The sequence below is a fragment of the Dicentrarchus labrax genome, unplaced genomic scaffold (genome assembly GCF_905237075.1).
Source record: "Dicentrarchus labrax unplaced genomic scaffold, dlabrax2021, whole genome shotgun sequence".
Taxonomy (NCBI): Eukaryota; Metazoa; Chordata; class Actinopteri; family Moronidae; genus Dicentrarchus; species Dicentrarchus labrax.
This window is the reverse complement of record NW_026136723.1, coordinates 21,631,546-21,649,895: the sequence shown is the minus strand read 5'-3', so window position 1 is coordinate 21,649,895 and position 18,350 is coordinate 21,631,546. Positions and strand designations below refer to the sequence as shown.

The window sequence follows — 18,350 nt, the reverse complement described above, 5'->3', positions numbered from 1 at the left end:
CTAAAATCTTTGATCTCAAAAGCAACTGCCAAACATCATAAACCTAAATAGTCAAAAATTGTGCAACCATAAAAGAGAGACTGGAATAACCACTGGGACTCAAAAGCTACCACTCACAGGGCTTGTAGAAAATCAGTGACATCTAAAAGACCAATAAAACAGCATGTAAAGTTCAAATAAGAAGGCAAATGGAACAACACCATGGTGTATTTCCTAATAAAAAAATATTACACTTGACAACGGTTTCCTTTAAATCCCTGTACAGCAACACATTTCGCTTCTCATTTGAACGGCACCTCATTACCGCCCTCCCCACTGGCCATGTGACCCCTGTCTTACCTCTCATATTCCAGGTTGTCATGGTCACAGCGGGCATCTTTGTGCTTCTCCCAGTCCTTTCCGTGGCGGCACGTCGTCAGCGACACAATGTCCTTCCCATTGTGGATGTGATGTAGGGCGTTTCTGGTGTCTGAGCCGATGCCCGTCAGGTAACGCTTTCCTTTGAACATCAGCAGGTACTTTCTTCGTGGCGGTATGGTGTTCCTCACCAGCCAGCCCCGTTCTCCACCCTTCTGCGGGTGATCCTTTGAGAACAGCGGGATGGAGACGTCAAAGCCCGGCCTGAAATGCTCTGTGTTGAGGCTGGCTTTGGCTAATATGGCCTGGCCGATGTTGAAGCCCAGGTCCTCTGTGTAGTTAGGCCAGGTGCCTGAGTACAGGTTGAAGATCAGGTGGTTCCGGCCATCATTCCACAGCGGGTAACCACGTATACGTTCATCCACATTGGGCACAAACTGTCCTGATAGCTGGTCCCGATCTAAGGTATCTATCCCGAGGACGAACAGACATGCTTCACGGGGGTCTGATGTGTAGTACCGTGACTCACCTATAGACGTCAGGATCTTCCTGTAGCTCTCTGACACGCGGTCATTTTTCTCTGATGGATATATATACACTCTGAACCCTTCCCTGCCTCTACGGCGACACCGCGAGAAGTCAAAACAGGTCTCCATGCGGCAGCGACTGTCCTTATAAATGGCCGACCATGCCTGCCGGCGCTGGCGGGGCGACTCGGCCGTCCCGGGGTCCGTCTGGAGCTCATCCAGGTGGGCATAGCGGGGCAGGAAGGCCCTGTCGGTCCAGTTGGGCCAGGGGCGCACCACTTCACCCCGCTGCCGTGTCAGCAGCCGGAACAGACGTAGCTGGACTCCTCCGCCCCAGTAAAAGAGGACCAGCCAGCAGCACGCACACAAGCCCAGCAGAACATACTTCTTACGGGCCTGCATGGGGGCCTGTCACAGTCTCTATTTTCCGCTCTATCTCTCTCTCGTCCTCTGTTTTTTCTCCTCCTCTGCCCCTCAGCTCGGTGGCCTCACAGGGGCGGGGGGCTGATTTGTGATTTCTAACAAGGAGCTTCTAACGGAGGACAATGTGTTAACAAGGACATCACTGCCTCTGAGTGTGGCCCAGTCCACTTTGCCATTTAGGATGACGCAATCTGAGTTACTGACTCCCCTCACTCACCCTCTTTCTGCCTTCCCCATTTGCTCTTCACTGTACTCTCAGATGTGTGTATTAGCCTGTCTCTGCCGTGGCATGCGCTGCTGCTGCTGGTGCTTCTGTGTGCATTTCTTACGCTGCCCAGCCTGGTTGAGAGTGATGAAGGGGGATTTCGCTGCTCTCTCAGGCCAAGCTTGCAGCCTCATGGTGCCTGGCGCGACTCCTGTCTGCAGGGCCCCTCCTGGGGAGAAGCAAACAAACAAGAATACCGATCAGTGCACAGACAGAGTTGCCATTCTGCAACCAACACGGGGTGTAATCTGTGATTAATTGTAGAACTGCTGTCTTGAGAGATGCCATCGCTAACAGTTTTGATAGTCCAATGGGTATGAGCTTTCATTCGCTTTTCATTTTGAACAGATGTATGTAATATGCAACCCCAATCACATTCAATACACACAAACACACATGTAATCAAATAGCAATACAGTAGCACAGCTGGGTAATGTTTCACAGGCAGTAGAGAATTTTAAACTGTTAAAATCCCTCTTCAGCTTAAGCTCATGAAGAGAGAAATGAGAAACTCTCACAAAAAGGCATCCATCCCTGATTAGCCACACATCAGAGCCATATCTTCATGAAGTCCACCTTCCCTTTATCTCTGTCCCTCTCTGGCTTCCATATTCCTGTGAAAAAGATTAATATTTTCAGGCTTACATGTGCTGTGATGTGTACTGACTTCTGGAATAGTCTTTTGCGGGGGTATGTTAAACCTGGAGCAGCAGACAGGACTAGATATTATCATGCTCTTCAGGCTTCAGTTGAACTGAGCCAGATACAGTTGAGGTGAAGTGGAGGAGAAAATAAGAGAGTGTTTAGCATCTGAAATGGAGATGTGGAAACGCAGAAGGAAAACAGAGCCATTTTATGGCACTGAAACGTTGGTTCACCTTGGAGCGTCTGAGTGAATTCTTTTTTGTTACAGTTGTAAATTTGCAACGGTTTTTCAGCGTTCATATTTTTGCCAAACATCCCCCCATAACTCCCCAACATGTACAGTACACTTGAGCGTGTGTGTGTGTGTGTGTGTAGAACACCTCACAGTGAAGGGCAGTGTTCGTACTGCCAACTGCCACACAAAGGCAGCTTTCAGGTCTCACCTGGCCGCTCTCTCTCTCTACCTCTCATTGACATTCCCCGTTTCTACCTCTTCTCCAGCCAAGCAGAAGTGATGCCTGCCTTCTCTGCTTGCAATAAAACAAACAGCACACTGGTGATGTGGGTAAACAATTCATCCTCTGATTTCTCCACCCTCAAAAGGATAGTAAGGAAGGAAATAAGGATTTATGTGTGAAAGCTTTGGAGAAATTAAGAAAGACTGTATTGTATTAAGCTGGACCACCGTGGCTTTTCAGTTTATCCACACAAGTTTTCAGCGGGGGTCCTTTAACTTGACGGTCCTACAACTTCTTCAATCCACAAATCAGAATTAAATCCAACGACTAAAGATATAAAGCTAAACGCAGAGTTATTACACCGCTCAACAGGGACAGATTAATGCTCTACATAAGTGTTACATATATTTGTCTGTTTGTCTGTAGATGCGGCAGTATCTATATGTATATGGAAACACAAACTGTGCGCACTGTAATGTGTTTGTGAATGTTTTTGTATCTTCAAGTGGTGTTGAAACGTTGTGAATTGCTGCAAAATGGCTCAATTTATAACTGACGTCCTTTATCCAGCAAAAAACTGCTGATTCCAACTCTTCAAATGTGAGGATTTTCTGTGAATTATTAAATTGTTTCGACTGGTTGGACGTGTTAAAAAATCTTAATATGTCACCTTTACCTTCATGTCGATTTCTGATGAATCAATATCAATCCAGATTAATCAAAAAATGAATACCCAGATTAATCAGTAAAGATAAGCTTGCAGACCTACATGTACTTACTAGGAATGTCACTTTTCATTCAGACAGTGGGGGGAAAAAAATCCAATATCCAATCTGTTATGATCTGTTCAAACTCAACAAGCTGTGCCTTGTTCTCCGATAGTGCATTTCAGGAAAGCCCTGTCTCTCTGATCTATTGTTGCTCTCTTTGCTAATGCGAAATCGGGAAAAGTATCGAGCTGTGTTGAACGGACACCAAACCGACAGAGAGGTGAAGTGAGGAACGATGTGGGATTTGACGCCATAGATGGCAAAATCATGAACAGTACATTTACAGTAATGCAAGGGTGGCGCAAATTAATGGCTGGAACTAGGGAATTTAGGGTTGCCTGTGGGTTGGAATATGTATTAGCTGTATCTATAATCCAAGGGTCCCTAATCCCCTAACCCTATCTCTACCTCTAGAACTGAGGCCCTTTGCCATGTTCCCATTATGTGTCATATAAATCTGGGGAACATAGGACCCTGGGAACATAGGAATGACCCCAGCTAAACTGCACCAGATAATTCAGGTAAGATAATCTGCCTGTGGAGATGTTCGTGGGTGTTTTTTGGCACCTTCCTTGTTTCTACTTCTCTGACTACGACTGTAGCAGCCTGAGCAGCAAGCCATCCCAGTCTATTTCTCCCAGTTTGGGAGAAATAGACACTTGGGATCCCATTACATTCTCCTCATCAATAATTCACTTGCTCCTTTAGTTAAGGCATTGATTTTCCCTTCTTTATTTTTTTCGAGTTTTATATCCCCTGCCACCAGCGCACAATTACACCTCAATCTTCGTCAGGATACACTCCGGTGAGAGATGTACGAGCTCTGTCCTGGTGATTTGTGGTTGTGGGGATAATTGATAGTGATGGCAAGAAGGTGTAATAGAAAAGTGATGGAGGGTATCATTATGATGATGGTAATGATGATGGGCATGAAGAATTTATTCCGTTGCCTTATCTAATCTTATGCCATTGGCATCATTGCTGTGCGAAAATAACAGTCTACTAAGGATATTTACATTGACTTAAGTGCACTGAGGTCTGTATGTTACCACTGGATCAACAATAGGAGTTTCCATTCCCATGCCTTAACTGCAATTTCACAATAAGACATGCTTATTTTTAACCTTCACTTGACACCATGTTCATGTAAGTTATCAAATAATAGAAGCTCAATGCTCGGATTTGAATTTATCAAAAAAATTACAATACTTGAGAAATTACTGAGTCAATGTGGTGTTACAGGTTTAGAGGAGGATTTGAGGATTTATGTGAATTGAAGATAATCACTGAAGATAATATTACAGGATATTACAGCATGAACCTACCTATTTTTAAATATCTAACCACAAAAAAAAAAATCCACTCCCTCATTTCTCTGCCTGACAGCTCCAGGTGTGTAAAAGCTTCTGTTAAACACCATTATGTTGATCCCTATCATCCCACTTGTGTGCACGGGCAAACTGTACAACGGCAGTGTGTGGCCATTAACTCGGAGCGATAATGATGAATGTAACCCAGTCAAACTCTGGGGCTTGCCCAGACCTGAACGGGCCTGACAACATCTTTGGAGCTGCAAATTAGCAAGAAAACACACACACACACACACACACACACACACATATGGATGCACACATACACACACACAAAGTGGCTTTAAGTGGTGAGAGAAGTCCCTCTGTCATGGATCAATGATGGATCATTATGGTTGGGTGACTAGCACTGGAAAGAGCCACAAGGCTCATTGAATAAAGGGGCCTGAAGGTGGAAGGACGGGGTTCAAGGAAAGGTGAGAGCAGGATTCAGAGCCCTACAGTTCCACCCCTCGTCATTTGTTTCCCATCTATACCTTCTTCCCTCAATTCCTACAGTACACGTGCTGCCTTCCACGATTCCCTCCTTCTATTTTCTCCTCTCCTTTCACCTCCTTTTACTACCCTACCTAAGCCGACTGGAGGGTTTGACGTAGAAACAATACCATTTTTCTGCTGTTTTCCTTTTTCAATTATTCCAGCTTCATCCTAAAAAGGGGGCCGGGGGAGGCGGGATGAAGTAAGGGGCACAAAACACTTAATCACAGACATGAGAAATACACTCTGCAAGGCCAACAATTCTTTGATCATTTGCTCGCCTTGAGTGCAAAGAATCGTCTAGGAAGGTTCATTTAGAGTGTACTGAGCAAGGAATTAAATTGTGTCAACACTGCAAAGAGAAAAAAAATGTAATAATGTAGACTGCATTAAAATCAGCTAACATAAAGTGGCAGGTGGATCGTGTACCATGACAGCAGGACAAACCAGATTTTCTTCACAATGTTCCATATCCTTGCAGCAAAGAGAGTACCTCTCAAGTTGTTTGTGCACCTCAACTCTCTAAAATGCTTCAGCTTTGACGTACTCTCCTACTGAACATACTATATGTTATTAGAATCCTGAAATCAAACCCCATTTTTGATACTATCTATCAATTTATTATCAATATTTTAGCTGTAAGATGAGAGGAATCAGGCTGCACACCTCATATTTCTCAGTAATGTAACCAACTTTACTGTTGGTTGTACCGAAAACTACTCATGCTACATGCAGCCTAAAATCAGATCACAGTTACAATTATTATTGATTATTATGATTGACTGACTTTATTAAAATAACGTGAGTTTGTTTGGCTGATGTTTGCTGCAGGATTAAATTGCACTTACTAATACAAGGACTGAAATTTTAAGGAATACAACTTTAAAAAGCTGAACTTCTTTACTAAATGTAATTTCTTTCTGAAGCTGGACTGAAGCTGTTGAATACAGTCCAACATGGAGGACATGGGAAGGTCAGTACTTAAGAGGACAGGAGAGAAACAAGTCAAGGGGGATAAAAGGTGAGCATGAAGGACATTAAAGTGGCCTACAAGGAGAGAATGACAAGGGGGAGAGGGACTTAATGATCGATATTTCATGGATGACAGCTGGACCCAACCCCTATACTTCCTGCCAGGGATCTTTTTCTCTCTGAGGGCCCTAAGGGCTTCCCTCAACAGTTTCTACCTGCCACTGTTTTCCAGGGAACGACACTATTAAGTCATTCAGGGAAATAGAATTGAAATTTGTCATCCCATCTGTCTCCCTTGAATTGTGTTTACACAGCAGCTTATTCAACTGTGGTTATGCAGGCTTTGATAGAAAATGAAAACTGACGTGCTCTGAAATGGATGTCACCGATGATGGCCTTCTGCAAGAAAATCAGCATTTGTCAATTTGTGATTTTCTTCCACCAAATGGGATATTTTTTATAAAGCGATTTCTGCCTTTCAGGGACAGATTGGCTTTCTCCTTATTTGTTCAATTTGCTGTTTTCTGGCCACAGCACCAGTGCTGAGCACAACTGACATTGTAAACGCTCAAAATGAAATCCACTACCATTACTGTCATTCTCCGGGTAGTGGAGTCATTGCCAGTGTATGAGAAGCAGCAGCATTATTATGTCTGAAATGATTTGTGTAGTGACATAGAGCAGGTTGCAAATTGGCACTGGATGAGCCAAATGCCTGGTAAAATGAGATTTCCATTCCATCCAAAATGATATGGTTAGCTTGTAAAGGCAGTCCACCTGAAGGATGGAAGCCTATACACTGACACAAATCCTGGGTGATTACACTGTACAAATGCCAGTGTTCAGTGGCAGCGGGCCTTTCAGTGGCTTTTTGTGGCTCTGAGTGTGTGTGCATGTGTGTTTGCGTGTGTTTAAAGTATACTTAAACACACATCTGGCATGTCTGTTTTTGCTGGCCTAGAGCTGGCGACATATTAGTTCAGCAAAATGAAGTTTTCTGAAGAAAACTCAAATCTTGTGGTGAGGTGAAAGGCTCGGTCGAGCTAAAATTAAACCTCGGACTCTGTCATTACGGGACCAGAAGATAGCCACGCTGTGTTGTTTGTGTTATTGCAGTGGTTCTAAATCTTTTTGGCTTGTGACCCCTTAAAGCTAGGGTAATGTATTTCAGAAGCATGTTTTTATTAGATTCTCTTCTTTACATCCCACCAGACATCAATAAATCAAACGCTCTGAAAAGAATTAAATGAAATCTGTGGCAGTCACAGGCCTGTAATAAGCCCTACCAATCATTCATTGTCTACCTACCTCTGTGCACTCTGCCTGCCACCTGCCAGAGAAAGTCAAAATGTATAGCTCCGTTTGTATCTACTTTCAAAATCTAGCCATCTCTATCTAGTCTTTCCAATGTTGCCTACCCTAGTCTACTTGTGACCCCTCAATACAGGTTGCATAGGTCACCGAATGGAGGTCAAACAAAGACAGTTTTTCATTCATTAATGGCTTTAACTTGTAATGTCTAAGATTTCAGTTCTGGTTGATTTGGCGCCACCAGTGGTAAGCGGTATTTAATTATGGAAGCAGTAAACACTCTGGCTGCTACTTTGTCTGAAATTCAACAGAAAAGGCAAAAGGCACAAGACCTTTGCACAACTTTGAGTTACTGTCATATATGGAAGATTCAGGATCTGTTTTATCATGTGGACAAATATCTTGACCAATAAGATACAGGCCTGTAGTGAGTTTGAGTCAGAAAATGCAGAAAAAGACAGTTATCGATTTATAATAAAAGTCATCCCGTGTTTCGCCAGTTCGATGCTTTTAATGTGAAGCTTTAGGAAGCAGCAGAAGGAAATCTTGGTTTTACATTAGCAGTAACTTGATATAACTCTGAGTCAGTGTATAGAGAGTGAACAGTACATTGGTTAGCCGTTATCGATGAGATAAGATTACGCTGAGTTACATCTTGCATTGTTTCCTGTACATCCCTCATGCATGTGAAGGCTACTTGAACCCAGCGTGGTAATGGCGGAACTCTACCATTTACAATTAAATCTACCAAGTAGAATAAGGTATGATTTCAAGAAAAATCTTAAGGATGAAACCTTTAAGGGCCTGAGGATATGAGGATATATTTTTGTTGACAATACACATATTTTCTGCCTTCCTACCCACTTTGTCATCTCATGACCCCTCAAATTTATCTGTTGCGAATACTTTGGGGGTCCCAACCCTCAGTTTGGGTACCATTGTGTTAGTGCATGGTTCTTCATTACAGTGACCAGACGGGCTGGTCTAGCCAGGAACTTGTGTATTTGCTCATTAACTGTGTTTTTATTGCTGTAAATGTGAATGCCCACATAACAGCGGGGTTGCATTTATATCTCTTTCTGTGTACAACCTAAGCAGGCGTCACTGAGCATGAGGTTTGTCTGTAGTCGTATCAGTCAGTCTGTGGGGAGCCAGAGTAAAAATCCTGCTGCGTATAAAGAAAATAGGTGTTGTCTCCCCTGACAGACCTGCATTAAAGGCTTACAACCGGGATGTGATCCATGTTCTATTTTCTCTCCTCACCTAGTTGCCCTTTGAAATCGAGGCGCTTTTAACACTCCCACACACCATACGCATATATAAGCAGACACACACACACACACACACACACACACACACACACACACACACACACACACACACACACACACACGCATATGTGCATTTTGGTCTATGCTGAACAAATGGCTTCTTTAAAAAAAAAAAAATTCTCTCCTGCTGTCTCCACGCAGCTACCGGAGTATTTTTCCATTAGTTCGACCACCTCTGAACCATAATGACCATAAACTTAATCAAGTGCTGGTTCTTTTACGACGCCATATTCATAAAATGGATAACAGCACGTTCCTCTCCACCTTAATAAAACTGTACTTGCTCCACGTGGGCTAAGGGACTCTGACACGGTTAATAAGATGTTTACCTCAAGCTGAACGCCCTGCAACGCAACCAGCCTCCCAACCGCGCTCACATTCCAAACCCAGCATAATTACAAGCCGGGTTGATTAATTATGTCTCAACAATATGCTGCTCTCCAACGCCACAAGGGCTAATTAACAGAATGAAGAAGATGGGTAGGAACAGTTATTAGGAGGTTCAAGCTCGCACTCTGAATTTGGCAAAGCTGTTTACAGTCCCAGAAAAACGTGCAGATCAGGCTGCATCACACAGAGACCATAGAGAACATAGGTACCACTGGCACACAGCTCCGAGCACTGGAAAAGCCTACTGAGGACACTGATACAGCAAGTGCACTGCTTCGTGTTCAGGGTGCCTGGCTGTGCACCTGACAACACACACAGCAGAAACGGCATGTAGTGAAATCCATCTGCCTTATTAACTGGTCCTGCTCGCAGTGCATCCAACCTGCAACTCATCTTATCTCTGCAGCTTCGGCCCGGAGGCATTCCTGTTGCAGTACTCGGATCAGATCGGCCTATAAACAATCTGACCTTGACAACGCAGGGATGATATACGATCTGACTGGGATAAGGAAAATGGGGCACATTCCAGACAGGGTTCAATTAGTAGAGTGTCCCTGACATGTGAGATTAAAGCAGTTTTGCAGAATATGGCTTGAAAAGATTAAGGATCTTGAGAGTAAAATAAATTGATTTCAAAAGCTGTTCCTCTACTCCACTCCACTACTTGTATGTATAACACTGTACTATATACTAATGATGCATTGTTTTTATTTTTAATCCCATTCTTTTACTCTTAAACTTGATTATTACTACATGTTTTTACACGAGCACAGTGAAAAGTACATGAGTATGCATGATCACTATGCACAGTGGCCATCAGGGTTAATAGCACACTGATATTCTCAACCATTCTAATGAATGCCTTGATTATGGAAATGCCCACTACCTCTGGACAATGCTTCAGAAAGACAAGATTTGAGCTTCTCTTAATCACCACGGAGGGTATTACAGAACCATCATGAATGCAAAATCCCATTAAGACGAGGGGGTTGCCATTACAATAAAGTCATTTCATAAATCAGATGAAATCCATGTACAGCTTGCCATCAGGATCCACCCTCCCCCAGAGAGCCTTTTCTGCGCATTCATAATAATGACAGCACTTTATTTGGATCACTGAAGTCGCTATTTTTTTTTTCATCAAAAATAACTAGAGACTTGTAATTAATTGCTGCAACGAACCCGGGCAGCCTTGTTTGTTTCTTTGGGATTCATTAATACATGGAGCACTTAGTGGGATGTGAAAGCAGGTAATGTTCTGCTCCTTCCTGAGCTATTAGCCACTATATCTTGAATGCAAGAGAGGCCTCCAAGAGAAAGACAAGCCAGAACAAAGCTTTTTTTATTTATTTTTTATTTGGACTGCATCAATAAGATACAGGCCTGTAGTGGATTTCTTTTTAATGTAAAACTAAGGTGTCAGACAGGCGTTTCAAATTAGCTTTCAAGTAAATGGAAATTCCCTACAGCTCTCAAGGAATACTTTATATTTTCAGAATTTAATTTTGTTGCGCTGCCTGACGGAGGACCTAAGAGGAAGTCATGTAATATTCTTAGATATGCATAACCTGCTGTTCCCCAAATGCCTCATACTGCCACTGTCTCTGTGTTCTGTTCACTCTGATCTTCATCAGTAAATATGCATACAAAGTATATTAACACTTAACATTCAGCGTACTTTACGATTAATGTGTTATAAGTCTGTTACTTCCCACTATTATGCACACTTATACACACAGTGTGACAGCTGAACTAGTGGCGACATTATTTAATATTCTTGGATGGTAGCAGAGTAGTGTGCAACCCGCAGCCCATCTGTCCAGTGGGAGAAAAAAAAAAAGATCTCAATGTGTGCTGCAGATTTTTCCCAAAGCTCACAGAGTTTGTGCAAGGCTTAGAAAAAGCACCCAGAGTACGCACAGATACCAACAACAGCTTTAGAATTACAGTTCATTATTTAGGTCCACAAATGCATCAGTCAAGCTGTGAAAACAGCCCACAGCAATTGAACGCCACTTCAGTCCAACGTGCGGCAGTCTCGGTGTCAAAACATGCCACCTTTTGAGCCTACCTGTCACAGAGTGATACTGAGATCCCTTGCAGGTGGCGGCAGGTTCATCCAGTTCTGGGCTGGGAGGTTCACACTCTCCAGTCCCCCCCCACCACCTCCCCCAACCCTCCCTCCCTCCCTCCCAGAGCAGAATCAGCACACTGAACTGTTGAGCGTCCTGCTCTGGTGGCGCCACTACAGCTCGGTCCGCCGATGACACCAGCTGTAGAGGCTCCAAACACCAACTTCTCCACCCCGCTCTCGATTTACGAGCCTTCCGATATGATTAAGTTACACGGCTGACATAGAGCAAACATACGCACCGACCGGGCGCGTCCATAATAGGAGAACCTTAGGCGGAGTGTCCCGCCGCCCCCTCGTGTCTGTCCTCCAAATTTTCCCCCAGATCTCTCACTCGCCGGTCCTCCGCTATTATCCAGCATGCACCTCTCTCTCTCTCTCTCTCTCATTCAGAGCACCGTGGACCGCACATCATCGCTCCCCCGCTGCTCCAACAGCCACACAGATCCACGGAAACAGGCTGTGTCTATCAAACAGGCTAAAGGCTGGTGGTCCCATCATAAGCCAAAGGTTCCCCTGTTGCACTTACACAGTGAGTTCAGCCATCAGTGACCTTAGGGCGTTCTTTTACCAACACACAGTCGCAACAGTGCAACATAAGGTTTTCTAGTTTTGCCTTTTTTTTTCCCTTTTTTTCGTCTGATCGTTGAGGGGCTGCTTCCAACACTTTCAACATCTGAGCACCGCGAGTGACAAAGGTGCGCTGCTGCTGAGCGCCATGCGAACAACACAGCCGGAGCTGACACAGGGCTGCCCGAGGGTGGAAAAACGCGCTTTACACAAACATATTCCTAATTTCACCATCGCAACCTGTGCTGTTACCACAGGCTTTGTCGGGAGGGGGGCAATTAAGCGTTTTGGTTGTAGTTTTATGAGCAAATTGTAAATTGATGCCTGTAGACCAAAGGATCAGATCCATGTGAGCCATATAGGGAATATTCTGTAACTCTGAATGCAGGAAATGTAGCCAATAATCTCATCAGAAACATCGGTTATTAGTCAGATGCATCAACAATGAACACAGCCTCTAAACATAGACAGCAGAAATCACCCAGTACGATCCCCACTGCGCTCCGACTTCTCCCCGACACAGAGCTCCCCCTTACCGGGTGGCGGTACCGCGTTCTTCCCTCTCTCGTAATTTTCCTTTTCACGCCACGACCGGGCATTTGCGAATCAATTCAGCGTCCGAGCGCAGGTTTCCCCCGTCGGGATATGAATGATGAATGTGCGTGTTAAATTGTCCATTTTCCATATCCACAACAGTCCACACACGACCCGCCCCCGGGCGGTAGTGATTGGTTCAGAGGCTCCTCGACGTCTTCGTCGCACCGTAAAGAAAAACACACACATCTGGATGTGACCCCGCGCAACTGGAGCGCTTTGGAAACACCGAATTACGCACAGGAATTGAACCGGCGTGGAGGGGCGTCGCATTTCTGAAGGCCCCTTTAAATGTTGTCCGCTGTTTATTGTGGCTGATAACAACCTTGTCACATTTGCGGAAAGTGTGGTTGCAAATACATCCCCGTTAACACCGGGCAACCATTATCACGTTTGAATGAGGGACACCAGTCATGGGAGGATTTCTGTGTTTTAGCGGTTCCATGAGTCAAGAGGGGTCGGGTATAGGCTGATAATGATGATAATAGGTGATGCAACGCATTTTAACTCAAAATTGAATTTCAATTAAGTAACAGGGTTTCTTATTTTAGCAACATACACACCTATAGGAGCTCCACATATTAAGGATCTGCAATGGGAGGCCCGAAGAGCTAACTGGGTGTTAAGAATCAATGTTGGGTTGTTTTAAAATACACCACGAGCAGCTCATTTCTATGACATACTTTATGTCGTGTTGCTGTAGAGAGTCTTGTGACGGCCTAATTGTCATGGCGTTTAATGTGCAGCAACATGATAATATCACTGGAAACAGAGCTGAGAGTGACAGGGCGCCTCATTTACACAGTGAAAACAGGCATTTCTGAGACTCTTGCGCCGCTCTGTGTCCGGATACAGTCATTCTCCTTTCCCTTCCTTCCCTTCCTTCCCCTCACTCTGATTCCCACTGCTTTGGGAGGGTGTGTTATCTGTGGGTCTGTCTCTTGGCTCCAGCGCAGCGCTGAACCGAACCAACAGGGGAGAGAGAGGCAGACTGGGCAGGCGAGACTAATCACTGAGCAACAGTGCAGAGGCTTTCTGAGGATTAGTGACAGCTGTCACAGTCTGAATGTGGTTGCAGCATGCTGTTACAGAACAAGAAGAAAAAATAAGTGCATTAAGAATAAAAATGTCATAATTGAAAATAAATAAATAAATTGTACTTAACTCTGACAATTGAAATTAGGGCTACATACATTATTATTATTATTATTATTATTATTATTACTACTACTACTACTACTGCTATAGTTTAGGACACATATTTCAAATGTAAGGGTCTGGAACCAATGAATGCATGGTATTTTTGTTAGAAAGATCACTTCAATGATTAATCGATTATCAGAACAATTGATTCATTTCCTGTCAACTGACTAATCAATTAGTCCACACAACAAAGATAACATTTGCTGAGTTAAGATTTTCTTTTTAATAAGGCCAAGAATAAATGCTCAAGGTTACTCTCCTCCAGATCAGTTTAGTTTGCTGGCACTAGGTGGATGAATAAGATGAGTCTACATCGATTATGATTATTGCAAATTATACATTAACAGGATTTGGTTAGCAACTGTGTTAGCAGTGTGAGGTGACAACAGCAGCATTGTGTGAAAAAAACATGGGGTCTGATATCAAGTTCTATGGAGTGATATCAAATTAGCCCTATCATTTAGCTTTTTTTATGACTCATTAATCAATTTGTATTTTTTTTTTTAGGTACCATAAAGGAAACTATATCTGAATTTCATTCTACAACCTTGCATTGTAAATGACAATAAACCTTGAATCCTTGAACAACTACCAAGCACCCTTTCACAGACCTTTGTCTCCACAGAAGAACACAGCTAACAAAAGCAATTTCTATTTATCCTACTTGGCATAAGATGATTTTTTTTTCCTTTCCTGTTTGAGTGCATGCTCTTATATATGAGGATACCCAATACCCAATATTCCCCAGGCCGATGGGGCAAGCATTTAAAAGTGGAGGCAACGTTGTTAAGTAGGAATAGGATGCTGGTATCTTCCATATCTCCCACGTTAGTGAATGCAGCATCAGGCTCCTCCCAAACCAGAAGTAAAACCGGTTAATATGGGAGATTTTAATCCCCGAGCGTTACCTGTCAGGCGATGATTATTCAATCCCCTGCCCCGGCTGTCGAACACAAACCACAGGTAGCGCGTTCAGAGGGTCGCCTGACAGACTGAACCCAGGACACTAACCACCCATCTACCTTGTCCGTGTATCGATGAAAACGGTTACATGATCAACGCCGCCGCTGTTGGGTTGCTGAACAAATATTAGCTGTGTGCATTCAGGAAAGGTACGCTCTGCTTACAATTGACTAATATGTGGGATTCCGAGTTTCTCTTAAGAGTTCTGTGGCTGGTTGTGTGCCAGGCTGCTGCTGGGTAAGCGCGATAGAGAGATGATCAACAAGTCTAATCGCTTCTGATCATAATCTGACTTATTGAATTCATATTGATTGATTTTATTCTTCATAGCGTATCGGTCTTATTTAATTAATTTATATATATATATATTTATATATATATAAAAACCTCTCACGTTATTCAAGCATTATGTATGCAAGCCGCGTGACGTCAGTTTGGTTACTCACGTGACAGTACAACGCTTTTATCATTATCATATTATTTAACAAGCTGGACCAGTTCTATTCTTCAGATACAATCACAGAAAAAGCTGCAACTTTCCACTTTTGCTCTGTGTTTGAACATTAGAGGGCATGGATTACTGTGTATACATGTACATGACCTTTGACCTCAGTTCTGCCTGTTCTGGCTGCAGCTGATTCTCTTTTAATGATCTACCAATAAAGTCAAATGCTCTGGGGTCAGCAGAATCACGGTTTTGTAACCCTACAAGCTTGTTAACTGCTCTCTAAAGGCTTGTTCCCCCCCCTCAGAGATTTCATACATTCACAGTGCAGCTGTTTCACATGTGTTTATGTGGGGGAACGTGTGACTGTGTGTATCATGTGTACTCACCCCTGTCTCCAGACACATACGAATGCTGTTCTCTCCATTTCTCTGTTCTTTATTATCTCTCAGTAGTTGGAGTCAGGCAAACATAACCAGCATGCTGGCACCACAGGCGGATCGGGTCATGGTGCTCGGAGAATGGGAGGAACGCTGGCAGGCGGACAGGATTGGTTTCCATCAGCCTCAAGTGCACAAGTAAAAGGCCCCACTTTTATTTAGCCCCTCAGAGGAATTAGGGAAAACAAAAGTCTTTCAAATGCATGTGTGATTTAACAACATTACATTAACTGTAAAATTCACATCACCCCTCCAGTGATCCCATAAAAATCCCTTGTTTGCAAGGTGCCTGAGGACTATGAGAACTGGGCTGATTCAGTCCGAACATCGCCACCCCATTCGGAGAGAGCATGTTTTTAAGTGTCTTTCAATGAAGAACATACGCGGGAATGTCTCTTGTTTTGCTGTTTTCAACAGGATGCTGGAGAGCAACATTGATAAAGTTCTCGCCGGACGGACAGGAGTTCGCTTCTTCTTCCCTCTCTGTGGGAAAGCTGTAGACATGAAGTGGTATGAGAAAAGCATACCATATCCAATAAGGCAGATCCTATTTGCTGTTTACACTTTCACTTATCATTTCTGCTGTGTTTGAACACCATACAATGAAACATTTTCTCAGCGATGACTACAGCGCACTCCTAAATTCCTTCTACTTCCTGTGTGAATCCCAGGCTGGCTGACATGGGCCACTCAGTGGTCGGGGTAGAGATATCTGAAAAGGCTGTAAAACAGTTCTTTGAGGAGAACAACATGACCTACAGTGAGGAGCCTGTCCCTGCCATACCTGGAGCAAAGGTTTACAAGGTGGGTGAACTATACATATGCATAAACAGGGAGAGCTCAACATGCTTTTCATATTCTTTACTCATAACTCATGTCATACTTACAGTTAACATTTATTCTAAAGACCACTAAATCCATTCAGGTTGTGCAAATGTTTTATGCATTGCACATATTAGTTAAAATATTAATGTATAATATCTATGTGTATACGTGTATATCTGTTCAGTCATCATATCATATATACATATTGTTATTATTTTATTATAAATATTAATATTATCATTATATACTGTTATTATATACTGCTATGAACAATAACACTACCATCATGTCATCAGTACTATTACCACCATCTTGCAACTACAACTCTTTTACTACCTACCTATTTATCTTTTTTTATCTTTTCTAACTAAGTATTTTATTCTGTTGTTGTATTTTATTCTATTGTATTTTAATGTACGTGGCTACTATGACAACCCAATTTCCTTCTGGGGATTAATAAAGTCTATCTATCTATCTAAAAATTGACTAAAACACACTTTTAGAGTCAAGTTAATGAGACACTTAAAGATTCAAATGCACTGAGGGAAAAAAACATGCTGTATGTACACACAGATGTGGCCTTAATTGTTAATCCATGTTGTCTTTGTTCCTCAGAGCTCAGAGAGAAATATCTCCCTATATCAATGTGACCTGTACAACTTTTCCAGGTATGTACATTCTATATGTTTGTATCCCTTTTTTAAAGACATTAAATTACTTGCACGGGTAAACTGTTTTTCCTTTCCACAGTTCCATTGAGGGAGAGTTTGGTGCAATTTGGGACAGGGGATCTCTAGTGGCCATCAACCCAAGAGACAGAGAAAAGTAAGATTTGATTGAACCCTCCATTGAGATCTGATTTGATTTGAGATTAGATTTTAAAACTTAATGTTCATCATTTGAAAAACATGACACCTAATCACTCTAAAATGAAATTAAAATGTCTTGAGACAATTTGAATGCAGAATTTTGAAATCATTCTAGGAAATTAACATTAGGTAATTTATTAGATATAACCCATATTTGTAATAAAACCATACATATACTTCATGCTGTCTTACTACCTTCTCTCTCCCAATACCACAGGTATGCTGCTCTCATAATGTCTCTCATGGCCAAAGACTGCAGATACCTTTTGGACACTTTGTTGTACAATCCTGAATTATATACAGGTAACTGTGTAGAGTCATACACGTTCCTGGTCTTGGAACAAAAGGAAATATCCTGCTGTTTATTTTCATTTGTTTTGGATTTTAAAATGTCTGCAGGGGGTTGTTATTTTGCTGAAACATAAAAAACAATTTGTTATCTGTCTTTCAGGTCCTCCCTTCTTTGTGCCTGATGAACAAGTACACAGCCTGTTTGGTGAGTGTGTGTCTGTACCTAATCACGAAACGTAGAAATACATGAAATTAATTTACTGTAGGAAGTGATACTTGGATACCTGTTAGATATAGACAATAGAGGCTGAGATTAATTTGCGGTTTTTTAATGGTGCATTTCTTTTCCCCAGGGAACAGCTGTGATATGGAACTGCTGCAGTCAGTGGATGCCCTGACAGACAGACACCGAGCCTGGGGGCTGGATTACTTAACCGAAAATGTACACCTCATCACTCCAAAGAGCGTTTAAATCTTAACTTGTAAATTTAGCGAGCTTAGAAAACCTGATAATGGGCACGTTATTGCAAACATAGGATTTGGGCGTGTTTTGCCGATGTATTCTTTTTAATGCTTAAGACATCAAGTGAAGGTGCATGGAAATAAAATGTCAAGAGAATTTCTAAATACAGTTTTAAACTCATTCATTTTCATAAAGCCTAAGAACTGTAACATGTAAAGTTTTGACTGATTGACAAATTAAAACTTGTTTCATAACAAAAT

General features: G+C 42.6%; 2 protein-coding genes across 7 annotated transcripts in view; one reads left to right on the top strand and one right to left on the bottom strand.

The window, feature by feature from the left end:
- Window positions 1-12,739, bottom strand: part of ext1c (exostoses (multiple) 1c) — a 75,908-nt gene extending 63,169 nt beyond the window's left edge. The window contains exons 1-2 of one of the 3 annotated variants that reach the window (XM_051391287.1): window positions 12,534-12,739; window positions 340-1,741 (exon numbers count right to left, since the gene is read on the bottom strand). In XM_051391287.1, the coding sequence (XP_051247247.1) occupies window positions 340-1,286 (947 nt within the window). In that variant the 5' untranslated portion in view covers window positions 1,287-1,741; window positions 12,534-12,739. Of the gene's footprint in view, window positions 1-339; window positions 1,742-11,367; window positions 11,455-11,669; window positions 11,752-12,533 lie in introns of those variants that run through there. The other 2 variants (XM_051391289.1, XM_051391288.1) reach the window with 2 other exon arrangements.
- A 2,006-nt stretch (window positions 12,740-14,745) lies between these two features.
- On the top strand, window positions 14,746-18,349 carry LOC127357923 (probable thiopurine S-methyltransferase). Of its 4 annotated transcripts, none has more exons than XM_051390512.1 (9): window positions 14,746-14,906; window positions 15,655-15,780; window positions 16,060-16,152; window positions 16,314-16,446; window positions 17,083-17,135; window positions 17,218-17,292; window positions 17,554-17,639; window positions 17,788-17,832; window positions 17,981-18,349. In XM_051390512.1, the coding sequence occupies exons 2-9, from the start codon at window positions 15,683-15,685 to the stop codon at window positions 18,097-18,099; spliced, it is 702 nt and encodes a 233-aa protein (XP_051246472.1). In that variant the 5' UTR covers window positions 14,746-14,906; window positions 15,655-15,682; the 3' UTR covers window positions 18,100-18,349. The 4 variants fall into 4 exon arrangements, with proteins under 4 accessions (XP_051246472.1, XP_051246473.1, XP_051246471.1 ...); XM_051390513.1 differs by having other exon boundaries at window positions 14,762-14,906; window positions 15,658-15,780; XM_051390511.1 differs by having other exon boundaries at window positions 14,777-14,994; window positions 15,658-15,780.
- The last annotated feature ends 1 nt before the right edge of the window (window position 18,350 follows it).

Coding starts and splice junctions, on each gene's coding strand:
- LOC127357923 (XM_051390509.1), top strand. CDS start 14,933: ATGTGGGATTCCGAGTTTCTCTTAAGAGTTCTGTGGCTGGTTGTGTGC. Junction 15,781..16,059: donor CATCAGCCTCAAGTGCACAA/GTAAAAGGCCCC, acceptor TGTTTTCAACAG/GATGCTGGAGAGCAACATTG. Junction 17,640..17,787: donor CAATCCTGAATTATATACAG/GTAACTGTGTAG, acceptor TCTGTCTTTCAG/GTCCTCCCTTCTTTGTGCCT.